The 15,141-nt window shown below is 42.6% G+C and overlaps 1 protein-coding gene across 4 annotated transcripts in view; it reads right to left on the bottom strand.

The window, feature by feature from the left end:
* The window catches only part of LOC116313494 (C-myc promoter-binding protein-like), a 182,559-nt gene that overhangs the window by 42,179 nt on the left and 125,239 nt on the right, over window positions 1–15,141 (bottom strand). For all 4 annotated transcript variants that reach the window (XM_039602407.1, XM_039602313.1, XM_039602363.1 and 1 more), the window contains 12 exons: window positions 13,950–14,091; window positions 10,978–11,106; window positions 9,279–9,398; window positions 8,854–9,003; window positions 7,244–8,427; window positions 5,317–5,554; window positions 4,753–4,844; window positions 4,492–4,667; window positions 3,667–3,828; window positions 1,705–1,885; window positions 996–1,250; window positions 741–858 (listed from right to left, as the gene is read on the bottom strand). In XM_039602407.1, the coding sequence (XP_039458341.1) occupies window positions 741–858; window positions 996–1,250; window positions 1,705–1,885; window positions 3,667–3,828; window positions 4,492–4,667; window positions 4,753–4,844; window positions 5,317–5,554; window positions 7,244–8,427; window positions 8,854–9,003; window positions 9,279–9,398; window positions 10,978–11,106; window positions 13,950–14,091 (2,947 nt within the window). The remainder of the gene's footprint in view (window positions 1–740; window positions 859–995; window positions 1,251–1,704; window positions 1,886–3,666; window positions 3,829–4,491; window positions 4,668–4,752; window positions 4,845–5,316; window positions 5,555–7,243; window positions 8,428–8,853; window positions 9,004–9,278; window positions 9,399–10,977; window positions 11,107–13,949; window positions 14,092–15,141) is intronic.

Below are 15,141 nucleotides of genomic sequence, written 5' to 3'. Positions count from 1 at the left end.
GTGGATTTAGGGGTGTTTAATTGTGATGGATCTTTGGGAGAACAAATAACAATTACATTTTCTTGTCTTTTGATTGTCACCAGTCAGGCTTTCATTCAAGTTTAGCCCAGAATTCAAATTTACTGAAATTATTAAAACACAGCAGAATATATTCAGTTTGTAACTGAAATTAAAAAAGTTTGAGGCGAGCCCATGTTTGGATTTTCTTTTGTTTCCCACTTTTTTGTTAAAATATGGACAAAATTAGGCGGATGGAAATGCACTTACTAATATTATAGATGAGTGGTTTCCAACATGTTTTATATCTCACCTTTAAAAACAATATTATTGTTCAGCATATATACACACAAGGCTTTCTGATCAAACTGCTTCTAGAATATATATACAGTTATTATTTAACATTGTTGAACATCTGTACTAACATTAAAACTAAGTTTGGCGAAGCTTATGTATAGATATGTTTTATGCATATATGCAGGCATATACTCACCCTAACACACAGGGTGTTAAAAGGGTTTTTATTGAATTCATAAAAAAGGTAAATTAACTTACCTAACACACACAAAAAAATCTCTCTCTGTTTTTGGTTCAGAGCTGCTGAAAGAAGCTCTATCTATACGCAGGTTTTACAATATTCTCTTCTTTTTTGTATTTTCATTTTGGACAGATGGTTACAGGACCTGAGCAAATTTCCCCACTATCTGAGGAACTAGAAAACATGTCCAAGCAGTGCAACTCACTGTATGTGTTCCAGAGGATGTACAAAGGCTGGATGGGGTCCTGGTGCAGCTTGAGGTTGTCCCACAGGATCTGGATCAACACGTGTTTACTGTCCTCAGACATCCAGTGGCGAGGGATCTGAGAACAAACAGTGTGAGTCAGACGTGCCAATGCTGCAAAATGCTGTGAAACAAAAAAATATTCCATTATCACAAGGCATTGGATCTTTTGTGTGTGTGTGTGTGTGTGTGTGTGTGTGTGTGTGCATGTCCGACCTGGGAGTCTCTGTTGCAATGCTCAGAGGTGAGGATGAGACCTGGCAGGTTGCTGGGCAGGTCCAGCCGTCTGAAGTACCAGACCAGGTTCCAGTAGATGATGGGGTGATGGTCCACCATGTCAGCCTCTGTGATCACTGAGTCGCCCTCGTTCTCCAGCAGACTCTCCAGCTCCTTCCACAGCACCAGCGGGCTCAGGTAGGGAACCGTCACAGGCTCGGGGTTGTGAAGCCGCCACTCCATACTCAGTGGGTCCTGAGTGTCACAAAAAGAGAACTGCTTAGGTTCACAGCCAGCTTGTACTCTAGGGCCACTACTCCTCATCGAAAGGAGCCAGCTGAGATGGTTTGGACCTGGCCTGGGAATGCCTCTGTGTGGGCTGCGACCCAGCCCCAGATAAGCAGACGAAAATGAATGGATGGATCGATGGATGACAAATGACTTATTCATATATGCAGGAGATGTGAGTGATTAACATTGTTATGGTTAAACACTAATGAAGACAGGTTTGAAGTTATCCAACACAAAGGAATATGCAGCAACAGGTTTTTGTTTTGGTTTGCATTGTTTTCAGAACTGGACGTTTTAAAGCCTCTGTCTCTCCTTTCATTGTGTATTTTGTTCCCAGAGTAAACTACTAGAGGTACGAACATGAACACTTAAATTCACGGATTCAAGACATGCCGTACACACACCAGTCCAGCCTTACCGTGGCTTCGTTCAGACAACTGGGCAGACTGCCTGATGTTGGCAAACAGCAGTTGTGTCGGGTCGTTTCATCCAGAGGACCAAATGCGCTGACACTGCGGACTATAGGAGCTCCAGAGGATAGCGCCCCCTGCCGGCGTTCTACGGGTATATTGATGCCTTGATCCCTGGTTGACCGAGACCTGCAAAGATACAGCAAAGACAATTTGGCCCTTTTCCCCATAGACAATACTGACTATTTGAACATAGGGTCAATGATTAAGTATAGTGTTACTTTTCTATAAACAGCAACACTGATTTCTTTAGATCACATTAAGAAATTTCACTCTGCCTTCGAATTACAAACTGCATATTTTACAGGAGAGTGTCAGGGCAGCAACCTGAAGCAAACAATGACTCAAAGCACAGCAGGAATGAAAACCAGAGTGGCTGGAAAAGAAAATTCAGGTTTTAAATGGCCAAGTGTGAATAATAACTTTAACCAACTTGAAATCCTGTTGCATCACCTGACTGATAAACTGAAACAAGAGCAATAGTTCAAAATTCCTTCTCATCCTGCAGGTAAAGGATGTTTTCACATGTTCAATTATTTGCCCACTGTGTACTGAGCTGTGTTTAATAAAGACCTGAAAAATTTTCATGGTATTAATTTATTCAACTTGTACTTGTCTACACTTGGATGCAGATCGGGGAACACAATTCAAAAGCAATTAATGCCAAAATTGTGGTAAATACACATCTGTTTGCTTGCTCTATGTCAAGTATTTAGCGATATATCTGTTTCTGTTCATCCCTATTGCTCACACATTTCATAATCTCGAGTTTCCCCCCAAATACCTCACAAAATTGCAGCGGCAAACACACACACACACATGCACACACACACTGAGCTTTGTTCGGACAGGTGGTGCAGATTCACTGCTCTTTTACAATGCCTATGTGGAGTGTGTGGATGCAGCTACAGTAGCTTTTCAGTTCAAAAGCATTGTGTAACCAGACAAGCTGCATGAAGATGAGCAGAGGTCCATAAATAAATAAAAAAAATAAAATCATACAGCACATCTGAAACTAAACTACAGGAAGAACAAAATTTTTAATGATGATGATGATCATCGCACTGTATTTGAGATCTCAGGCCATAATAACATTGTAACAGTTGTACAAGACATGAGGTAAAAGATAAGAAAGCACAGACAACAAACAAACAGAACAAAAAGAAGTCCTTTTAATCTGAAGGTGTCTCAACATATTTTAGACAAAACACCATCTTTTCATGTTTTCATGCATTGCTTGTTAACAAATATTCTGAAACATTTAAAAAAAATGGTATGATTTTTTATCTCACTAACATGTTTTGATACTAAATTTAAATCAGAAATGAGCAAAAATATATGAGAACAAGTCGCGTCACAGTTTCTTTTGACAAATTATGTGAGTTGCTACATTTGGTCACAAAACATGCATGATGCACAATGATGAGCAGCAACAAATGTTGTCTGTTTTACCGTCAGAACCTAGCACCATTACCCACAATGCAACTCAATCACACTCCAATAACTTGCTTTCTGGCCACGTTTGTGGTGTAAACATAAACCACTTAGCTTTTAGCTCTGTTCTGGTGTATTACTTCCGGAGGGAAATATTTATTACTTAAGTAGCTAAAAGCTCCACTACATTCAGGTGTGGTATGTTAGCAGCAGCTAATGTAGCCTCAAGCTTTTCATTATACAACAAATGTTTTGTTTACTTGAATCTCTGTCAGTCGGTAATTGTGTTCTTTTTACTGTACATGCTCCAGTTTCAGTCAGAGGGTTTCATTTGTCACTATTGTCCACACTTACTTCCGATTAAAGAATTTCTTAAATTGTCCAAAAGAAAACTAGCAAACATTTTGATTTTGACAAGAGCATGTAAACAAATGTAAATGTAAGAATGTAGTTTAACACTGAGTATGAGTGCATACCTTGCTGAGCACTCCTGCATAGCAATCATAGGGGACGGAGGGGAGACAGCTGTCGTGGGACAGGGCGTAGACAAGGTGGACGTCCCTGTGTCCAACCCTGTGGAGGCAGAATATGACGAGGTCATCGCCTCATCTACTGATGGGCTGCCTTTCAGGAAGAGCCTGCAGAGAGGAGAGAAAAAGGAAAAAAAACATTACTTAATCAGTACTTAACAAGACATTTCTCAAGTAGTAGAACTTTAAGTAGAACCTAATCACAATAAAAGTTTTGTGCTTGTCTGTATTCTTCTTACTTACCTGAAGCAGCGTTATCTATACTGAGGAGAACATTAAGTAACAGTAAAAATCAATTAACCCTGTAGGGTTCTTTGCTTTTGAGACCAAAAGGACTCAAGTCTGGAGCCCACTTACAATATTTTGGTGTCGTCTAATTAATTTAGTCATATCTCCACTTGGATGTGCTTATGCTAAAGCTAGGCTAACACAACATCCATAAAGTTCTGATGAAGGTCACCTTAGTTTCAGTGTGATAAATGCGTAATAATTAATGACTAAGAATGTTTGTGTCTCAACTCTAACTTTTGCTTGAACTTTATTTGAAACGAAGCAAGCCTTAGATTATTTTAAAAGTAACTTTACATAATTCCGGCAGTTAATCAATATGGGCGGAGGGGAAAAAGATGAAGGGGAGAAGAATTGAAGTTGAAGTTTATTTATTTCTTTTTTTTTGACAATATGCAATAAAAACATTCCATATGTGATCCAAGTCAACAATAAACACATAAAAACAGCATACATACATACAGCACTTGAGCATTTGCCTACCTGCCAGGTCCTCGCATGTCCCTGATCTCCACGTTGAGGAACGGCAGGAAGGGGTTTCCACAGAAGGGGCAGGTGGTGTTCAGGTTGGAGTCATCTGCTGTCCAGCCGGCCATGATCTCCTCATCATACACTAGGCAGTCGCAGGTCTTACAGCGAGAACAGCTGGAGATCAGCAGCTGGAGGAAGAGGACACAGAGACGCAGAGACACGTTTAGCTTCTGTGGAAGATTAGTTTTGAATTTTTATATCTTGCAGTTTTACCTCCATGGCGTAGTTGTTGAAGATGCTAGTGTTGCTGGTGTACCGTGAAGAGCTGAGGTCCGACTTGTCTAGCAGAGAGAAGCCAGGCAGTCCTGCATCAGGATGAACAAACTGTCAGAATATGTGAGGGGGCCAATTATATTTATTTGAATTTATTCTTTATTCTTATCAGACTACTTGTCATTTTCTATCTTGGTGTGTTAATGTTTGCCATAAAGAACAGGCCAGACTACTGAAAGCAGGTCTGAAGCATACTGTAGGTAATCAAATTCTAAAGCTTTCTTTTTTCATTTGACTTAGACTAATGAGGAAAATACAGTGATTACGTTTCTTGGTTGATAAGTAGAAACCCGTTGCCTAGAATCAAATATTTATTTATTTATACACTGCTTTTCACATAAACACAGAGTGCTTTATGAGTCCAACACAACGCACATGAGAATGATATTAAAGAAAGAAAACAAAGCAGCACAAAACAGAAAGAAATTGAAAAATAAAAAGCAAAAAATGCACAATTTTAAAAAAAGGAAAAAGAACATTCATTTAAGTGAATCTTGTGCTGACCAGGGAGCAGAGATGTGGGTCTTCTGTGGCTCGATCCTGCAGTGGGACTGTCCAGATGGCTGCGGAGGGGGCTGCGTCTGGGACTCCTGCGAGGTCCTGGAGGGCCAACAGGGCCATTCCTCAATGGAAAGACCATTGAGTGCTCTGTGTCTCCAGAGTCTTCGTCATCTAACAGTGAGGAGCAGTCTGGATCTCCCGCACAGAGGGAGGACACGCTCAAATGGTCACTCTGACTGTCCTGGATGAGGAGAGCAGATCATTTCACTTTTTGTCATCAGAGTCTAACTTCAAACTTTCACAGCAACTGCAGATTATTTTAAATGACTTATTAGTAACTCTGACTGCCTCCAAGAAGATCAATGTAAAAATACAAACAAAACAAAACCACAGCATGAATCACTCAAATCTACAGGTACAATATTTAGTTGCTTATATGAAAGAAAACAAAAAAACAACAAACTGTGCTACTAAATTAAACCTAAACAAATTGTGCAATTTATTTAGGGTTTTCAGGGGGAAAAATTCACACGGATGATGTCGAAGTCACAAAAACTCCAATGAGTCCACACATTTCTGAAATGTCTCACAAAAGGAACACTCACATGGGGTTTATGTCACACAGTTTGCACATGGCAGGAGAAGAATATGTGCTGTCTTTGGGAGAGATTTTTGTTTCTGGTGTTTCTTCTCAATAGTTTTGGAAACTTTATAATAAAGAGCAGACCACAATGACCAATATACTGTAGTTTACTAATGCAGGATTTCACAGAATCCTGCTGGACGGCCACAAGATGGCAGCAGCACACAGACTTTGGTCTCATTCATATGCTGAGATATACAATAGTTAATATACAGGGTGGGCCATTTATATGGATACACCGTAATAAAATGGGAATGGTTGGTGATATTAAAGTCCTGTTTGTGGCACATTAGTATATGTGAGGGGGGCAAACTCCTCAAGATGGGTGGTGACCATGGTGGGTGGTGACCATGGTGGCCATTTAGAAGTTGGCCATCTTCGATACATGTCGAAGAGGTTAACACGTGAGGAGCGGATAGAAATTGTGTTGATATCTGGTGAACGCAGTAACTGGGTCATTGCAGCAGATTTCAATGCAAGACACCCTACGAGACCACCCATCTCTCATGCTACAGTTAGCAAACTGCTTGCTAAGTTTCGTGAAACTGGTTCAGTGTTGGATTTGCCAAAATGTGGACGCAAGAAAACTGTCACTAATGAAGAAACATCAGTGGCTGTCCTAGCTTCATTCAGCAAGAGCCCACAGCGTAGCACTCGCCGCATGTCACTGGAGAGTGGCATTAGTCGAACATCCCTTCGGCGGATATTAGCTACTCACAAATGGCACCCTTACAAACTCCAGCTACTGCAGCATCTCAACGAGGATGACCCAGATCGGCGCACAGAATTTGCAGAATGGGCAAAACAAAAATTGGAACAGGACCCTCAGTTCACGCAGAAGATTTTGTTCAGTGATGAGGCAAACTTTTATGTGAATGGTGAAGTTAACAAACAAAACCACCGCTATTGGTCTGACACACCCACATTGGATAGATCCCTCCTAGACTGTTGGAACAACAAAAGTGATGGTTTGGTGTGGTATATGGGGTACAACGATAGTGGGTCCATTCTTCATCAATGGAAACCTCAAGGCCACTGGATATTTGAAATTGCTATATGATGATGTGTTTCCCTCTTTGTGCACTGAAGCTGGCACGTTCCCTGAGTTTTTCCAGCAAGATGGTGCACCACAAAAATGGCAGCATCGGCCAGACGATTTTGAGAAATCTTGAGGTTCCTGTGAATTTTCTCTAAAATATCAAAATCAAACTAAATCAAACCTATTTTGTATGTGGTCAGCACACCATGTTTATTTTTTAAATGAAAAGAGAGAGCAGGACTCTGTACCTTGGTGGGTGTTGTGTATGTGGCAAGGCGCGTGTACCAGCGGCTCGCTTTCTCTGCTACTTCCTTCCCAGCAGAGAACACGCTGGTCTTGAACACATCCAGTGTTGGCGTCAGAAGCGTATCTAAAGCAAAAGAGGAGGAGGAGAGCGAAGGTGATGTCAGGCTCATCCTGTCCGCCCTCTCTCTGTAGGGGCTGGGTCGAGGACTCGGGCTGGGGGTGGTGCTAGAGCTTCGAGATGGAGGTGAAGACCACAGCCGTTGGCGCGAGATGGGCTGAGAGGGCGACGGCGGCTGGAAGGTGCGGGAGCGAGGGACTCCTGCAGTCCTGAGGGGGGAGCTGTGGGGGAGGCTGGCTCTGCGGGAGGAAGCAGAGAGTGAGGAATGGTGGAGGAGGACGGGGCTGGCTGGGTCCTGAAGGTCCAGACTGGGCATGCGGCTGCTCAGCGGGCTGCCCATGTGGTTCATGTAGAGCTCAATCTCCCTGGCCAGGTGCCTCCGGGCACTAGGAGTGCTGGCCTGGTCCCCCTCCGTGTACCGTTCCTCATTTTGCTGATCAGACTCTGCTGCCAGGAGGGAGAGAGGGTCGTAGCCTGTTTCAATACCTGTGCGCTTCACAGTGCCTCTGTTTGTCATGGTGCTCACACCACCATAGCTGGCGCTGCGTTCAACAGGTTTTTTATAAGGTTTTGCCCCCTTAGAGGGCTTTTCGAAATCCAAATCCTCTAGATCAAAAATGGCCTCTGTAGTGTTCCTGTCCTCATCGCTGGAGTCCTGCCGCTCCGCCTCCTCATCCACTTCCCTGTGATCACTACTCCTGGCAGCGTGTGACTTAGCAGCCACCCCCTTGAGCCCACCCAGAGCCAGAGAATGAGGCCTCCTAGTCTTAGTGAAGTTGGCACCAGCGAGGATTTTAGCATCTGCGCCCAGGTGTCCTGTGATTTTATCTGGATCAGTTTCACCCTGGCTCATGCCCAGGCCCAGGACAGTGGTGCCACTCCCACTGCTGCCCACAGTGTCACCACTCAGCCGACGGCTCTTTACGCCCTGCCAGTCAAGCGCTGAGCCACTGCTGGCGCTGCCCATCACCTCCTCCAGAGCGCTCTTATGTCTCCGGAGCAAACTGTTTGTCTGAATCTCACCAATCTCATCCAGGGAGGTAGTGAAGAGGAGACCTGCAACGTGGTCTGGCAGACAGGGAGAAAGAGAAAGAGAAAAATGGCAAATAATAAAAGCTGCATTTGCATTTGTATCAGAAGATGGCGCGAGTGAGCAAAGGAGGTGAGATCACTTGACCTGTTAATTTTCAATGTTAGAGAAAAGATCATGACCTCAGTCCAGCCTGTGCACATGAGGAAAGACACCAACTATAGCTACAGAGGAGCCTTTCAACAAGGAACACCCAAAAAATAAAGCTGTGAACTGAAACAGCTAAATAATTTCAACTGTTTGTCTCAAAATAAAAGTATGAGTATGGGTAAACTGTCCAAGGCACTCCTATGTTCATGCTGAGGAAATCCCAAAAAGAAAACCTTGAAATGTGAATTACAGCAGAGAGAGACAGTTAAGGTACCACATTAGAAAATCTATTAACCTCTAAAGTTTGCAACTACCTGCACTGGCGGAGCTCTTGGGTTTACAGGCTGAGTCATCAAATGGACAGCTGCTGCGAACAATGCCACGGGGTCTGAAGGAAGAACTCATCTCCAAGTCAAGCTGAGGGAGGCAATCTTTGCTTCCCTTGGCACTTTCTGTCTCTGACACTACAAACACGAAAAACAATGACAATTTATGCACACAGCACGAAACACACCAACATTCTTAAAAAAAAAAAATTAACTGCAGGACAACAAACAACTGAAAGCTTTGATGTTCATGAGAAACCAAAAGGAATGAATCATCTCTAGAGGAGACAGAAAGATCAAGGCAGAGGAAAGGGAAATCCCATGTGGCTACAATGCTGCCAAGTTAGGGTTTTTTTTTCCCCAGTTAAAGGCAAAGGAATATCAGGTGACATCAGATCAGACAGAATACTGACAGGAGCTGCAGTCACTCTCCTTCTTGTCGTCTTTGTCAGGGGCAGAGTCCTGGCCAGCGGGTTCTCCTCTCCGCACCTCCTCTTTTGACAGGGAATTATAACCCAAGTCTGACTGATCACCTAAAAAAAAAGGCAAAAGAAAAAAAAAAAGAGTACAACTTGGGTAAAAGACAAGGACAAACACAGGCAGTGAATTATCTGAATATCTAATTATCTACCTAGTAAAGCACAAAGTCACAGAAATACACATCACACACACGGAAAGTGTAAGCAGAGGGACAATTCAAGAACAAAGTTGAGATCCAAGCCCTTTACTTTCATACTGTATCCTAGATAACAACACTATACACTGCATTGCGCTATGGGATTAAAATCTTACTGGAGCAATAAACATTGATCTACTGTAGCTTTACACTGTGGGAGGAGAGATACATGAAACATCTATAAGAGAATGAACCAGTGAGCCATTTGTTTCTCTTTATCTTCTCAGTTCTGCCTGGCACATTGTTAGTGCTGGGAGAAGGCAGAAAAAGCAGCTAAGCTGTACTGGATAAAGGAATCCTCCTCGAGGCACGCAGAGATCTACAGTTACCATATAAAAACAAACTGCATTTTTATAGCTGCTAATGATTCTGACTGCTACAGCTCAAGGCTCACACTTCTATCTGTCTCTAAACATTTTCGGGGTCCTCAGGCAACAAGCTGATTGATTCGTTCTCCTATTTCATCCTCCACACGAGCCTTTGTGGCAATCACCTCTAAATAAACCATGAGGCTGCACAGCTCAGCTGTGATACAGTATAGAACAACTTGCAACTGACGGAGAGTGACACAACTCCAAATCCTGGAGAGTAATAACAAGTTAGCTGCACACGGAGGTCCCTCCCACCTGCCGTGCTGTGAGCTGTGGCTCACTCTCAATCTTTCTGCACACGAGGCGATGCTTCCTGCTGAGGTGCCATCTCCATGATTAAAATGATTTCCGTAATCAAAAAGAATACGCCTCTGGATAATTACTTGCCATAATTGACAAAGACAAATCACTCAGTAGTGAGAGTGAGAGTAAAACTCGAGGGAAAAATGAGCAAGGTAAGAGAAGTGGACTTTGATGTGCTGGATGGAGCAATGACACAGTGGAGGAAAGAAAGAGGAGAGGAAGTCACAGGGAGGAGAGCAAGAAACAGTAACACGTAACAGTGACAATGACGAGCAAAAATAAAAATGTTGCAGAGCAGCTAAGATAGATAACACAGAGAAACGCAACCAGAATCAGACAAGGCTGACTGAGAGAGAGAGGGTTTACCTGGGTGGAGGGTGGCTTTTCTGAGCTCAAAGCCCCCACCGTGTGAGTGCGCCACCGGGGCCCTGGCGCCCAAGCTGCCGCCCCTACAGCCGACTGCATGCGAGGGCAACACAGGCAGGGCCAGAGTGAAGGGCAGGTTAGGGACAGAGCAGAGCAGAAACCACAGCCGCAAAAACCAGGCGGCGATCATGGATGCACAAAAGGATTAATAGGAGGAAAAACAGGAAGCGGAGGAAGGGAGGTGTAAATCGAAGAGGGAAATGAGGAGGAAGTGAGTCGGTGAGTGGATTGAATGAGGAGGGAGGATGAAAGGGTGACAAAAAGAAAAGAAAAAGATGTTGAATAAGATGGATGCTATTGAAAGATGGAGTCACGCAGCAACCATCTGAAGTGTACCTGTGCTAGATCTATCATCAGTGGGGTCTACTTTGACGGAGTCGGCGGCGTAGGGGCCCTGCTCGACCAGGTTAGTGTCGGCAGAGCTATCCAGGCTGCCGTGACTCAGAGCGTCCAGGTCACTGCCATCTGCCCAAAAACAACAAAGCGTTAAAGGAGGCTGGTGGCGTTTAAGCTCAACAAGACACAGCCGCTCTATTTTTACCTCTTTTTACATCAGTTACACCTGAAAAGTTTGGATTGCATAGAAAATTCATTATTTTGGGGGTGGAAAGAAAAACGTGTTTTTATTTCATGAAAATTAACTCAGAAATATTTTAAATGAAAATTAATGATTACTTAAAATCACACTGGGGTATCTTTGCAGGCGTACAGATGCCAATTTTGAGCAACCATCACCCCTGTATTGGCACAGCTAGATGAGTGTGTGGAAAAATCTGCCTCTGTGGGTTCATTTATATTCTCAAATGGCCAAATGACTTTTTCCTTTGAAAATGTTTACAGGATTTTTGTTAAAAGAAATTAAGTTTTGTCGATGTAGTAAACAGATTTCATACAGCACGAGCACCGCGGCCTCCACAGAACAGCACAAACTGACTGACCGAAGAATAAAGAAGACCTCGATGCACAACTGAGTGAGATGATGTCAGAGTCTCTAGTTTGTCAGACAGACACCACACAGGTCCTCAATTGGCAGCCTCACTGAATGGTACCCATAGGAGCCAGACCATGACGTTTCAGGAAATGTTCTTTTTCTCTTCCATGAAAAAGTCTTCATTTCTCAAAAAAAGCAACTCTTACCTAGTTCAAAGCAAATTCTTTTTTTGAAAAGCATTTTGGGACTAGATTAAAAACAAAAGCTGATGACGTGAATACATAATGCTTCTTTGATCAGCACGAAGTCAGCACTGCACTAACATTGTCAATCTGCCTTTTATTACATAAAATGTAACACATCAGGTAACATAGCGTGCCACTGATAACACAGGAGTCATGGTTTATGAAAATGAGCCTCTGCAAGTTTTTATGTATATTTATATTAGATTTTTTTAATTGATTTTCTGTCAAAAATAGGAGAAGTAGTGTATCTATGTATTTGATGGTGGATGGATAATCACTAGAAAGATCTGTGTAACTTATGGCTCAGTCACACTAGGCTGAGCCATAAGGACGGCAACTTCCTCACGACTAGAAAAAAATCCATGGCTGCCTGGTGAGCTTCACTGAGTTTCTTTCATTGATTCATTCCAAGTAGTATCAGCAACCACCGGGGTGCCCAGAGGTTGAGCATGCAAGACCCTCAACATCAGGGTGACCCTTTATGATTGCAAGGTGATTGCACAGGTTGCCTGGTGGGAGGCAACCTGTCTCCAAACAATCTGCAATCAGTCTCAGGCAGACTGGCAAAGTTTTGCAAATAACTGCCGTTGAGTTTGTAAAAACTGACAGATTACCAACATGTTGCAGTCTGGTTAGCTTCATATATAAAAGCAAGGTTGTTGATCACTCGATCATTTTGCAATAAAAATGCCATCCTGCAGCAACTAGAGGAATTTCTCTTTCAAATCTGTGAGGTTCTGGCTGAACTCTGAATGTAAGTACTTCATGTTAATTTCTTTGTATGTAGACGGCAACAGGTTTTTTTCACAAACAGATTGCATATAACTGCCAATTCACTGACATGTCCTATTCCCATTTTCATTCTTGAACGCATGAAATTTTTTTGAGGTCGGCAACTGCACGTGAGTAGTTACGGACACGGCCCCTTTGAAGAAAATCCACTTATATAAAACAGTGGTTGTAACAGTTCACTTGGGTTATACAATTTGCCCAAATTTCCTAAACTGTAAATTTATTAGCAGGATAATATCTAGTAATTTTGTGTTAATTATAAGGAAGACGGGCTCAGCTGTTCCACATAAAATTGATTCATTCTAATTAGCTATTAGCGTAGCCTAAAGAGTTGTTTGACAGTGCACATCTAATGGAAATTTGTTGTGTACTATAAATAAGATATAGTGCAATTGTGGCTTGTGTCTGTCTTGTGCAAGGATGATAGAAAAGCTTGTTAAATGTGAACACACAGGAACCTTTGGCTCTTTCAGACTGAATCAGCACTGAACTGTGGAGAAGAACACAATGCACCAGTTGCTAACGGGGAGTATCTTAAAAAAGCAGGGATTAGCAGGCCGGGGATTAGCATGCAGTGAGTGTGCAGGTGTTCACTGGCATGCAGGGGAGTTCAATCGCATGCTGAGATAGCTGTGTTTTAGAGTTTCACCTTTCAACTGTAATGTAGGTGCAAATTTAATTTTAGGAATGGTGGACAGGTAGAATTTGTTTTCAGAGCTTGACATTCATGGATGGGCGAGTCTGATAGAAAAATGCAAGGGAAGTTTGCTTGGGCTTACAGAAGGTCCAACTGAACTTACAGTCAGATGTTTTGCATGTACTGCTGATGTTTTTATTATTATGAGAAGAAAAATCAGTAGTGCTCCTTTTCTTCTCGGCTCATTGCAGTGGCATGTCAGTATTACACATCATTAGTTTTAGTTGCAGTCCTCTTTAATGTACTGCACCTGAGCTACTAATTAACCATCAAGCCTGGAAAGCAACATCAGCAGTGCATTTTTCCTGGAGTTTGGTTGTGTGTTTATGTTTGTCATTGAAATCGTAAGTAGATTTAAGCAGGAAAAAACGCTAATGAGACAGTCCGTGGCTCTTGTGCTGCAGGCTGCATGCTTAGTGTGTCATCTGCTCTGCCTGCAATGCTACACTTACTGCTTTATTGCCAAATTTGATTAGTTACATCCAGATCTTATGGGGTAACACTATTCCAAGACTGAATGCAAATCACCAGGGGACGTGTCAGGTCTAGGACTCTGACTCTCTTCATTAAAGATGACAGACTAGTAAGAGAAAAGGGGACATTTCTTTTCACAGGAATGCAGACTGCTACTGACCACAGTTACCTGACAGAGGGCTCTGGGTGAGGCCTGCGTGTCGTCGTAGCGCCCGTTTGAACTGCGCCACGCCCAGTATGACATTTCTTAGCTTCATCCACAGGAAGTATCCTCCTCTGGTGCTGGAGGGCCATGTGCTCTCCAGTACTGCCTGGGCAAGGAGCAGGTCAAAGAAAATGAGTACGGGTGTGAGGATAGGATGATAGCAGGAGGAGAAAGTGACTCCTATCATATCATGAAAAGAAAAATGTTTGCTGCCAAATTAATTCAAAAATAAAATATTTTCATGTTCTTCTCCTAAATAAACGACTGAGTGTGACAAGTCTGATTATTGTGTGATTTGTAGCATCCAACTTGATTCAATTTATTTCGACTGAATATTTTGAAGTGACTGAACTGAAACAGGACTGATCCCTGTTCCATATAAACCCATCTTGAATGAATATTTCATCAAAGGCATTAACTGCACTGGTATTAGATCTACAGTCACACTCAAGATCAGAAGAGCAGAACTGCAGCTGTTGGTGGCCAAGTCACATTCAACAGGCTGATGGGGGAAATAAAGCTCCCTGGAAAAATAATAATAATAATAAAGAAAATTGATATGCAGCCGAACAGAACTGGGTTTATCACCGGCTTTTTTTGTATGCAGGTTCAGAAGATTTCATGAAATAAGGTCGCACTACTGAGAAGCTGTCAGCAGTGATGAGGGGGCTAAAGAAGAGCCACACTTTGCGTTCAACTACTTTTTAGGCTGAACTGAATGGCATCGATGATGATATCCTGAGCAACATGAAAAAAAAAGCTTGACATTTTGTGAATTGTGCTTTTTGAGGGCAGTTGGAAGAATATGACCCTCATATTGCTCCAGTAAATGTGAAGCTACACGCAGAAGACCGTTTAGTTGGGCTTAGTTTAAAAGAAACAGAAGAGCAAGTGGAAATGATACCCCATTTCTGCCAAGGGCTAAAAGAAAATCCCTCTGCTAACACCTCTGGAACTCATTAACTAAAACACTGCAGCTGTGTGCTAAGTAAAGTTCATCACCTGCTGGTTCTACTTTCATAGTTAGGACACAGACATGAAAAGACATTAAACTCACTAATCAGCAGCACACTCATGACACTCGTGGCGAAATCAATAATCATCATAAAATAGGCTGCCACATAACTTTTGGGCAAATCTAATGCGTCACTTTCAC

The sequence above is a fragment of the Oreochromis aureus genome, linkage group 1, assembly GCF_013358895.1.
Source record: "Oreochromis aureus strain Israel breed Guangdong linkage group 1, ZZ_aureus, whole genome shotgun sequence".
Classification (NCBI taxonomy): domain Eukaryota; kingdom Metazoa; phylum Chordata; class Actinopteri; order Cichliformes; family Cichlidae; genus Oreochromis; species Oreochromis aureus.
Note: the sequence above shows the minus strand (reverse complement) of the source record. Positions and strands in the feature narration are given on the sequence as shown.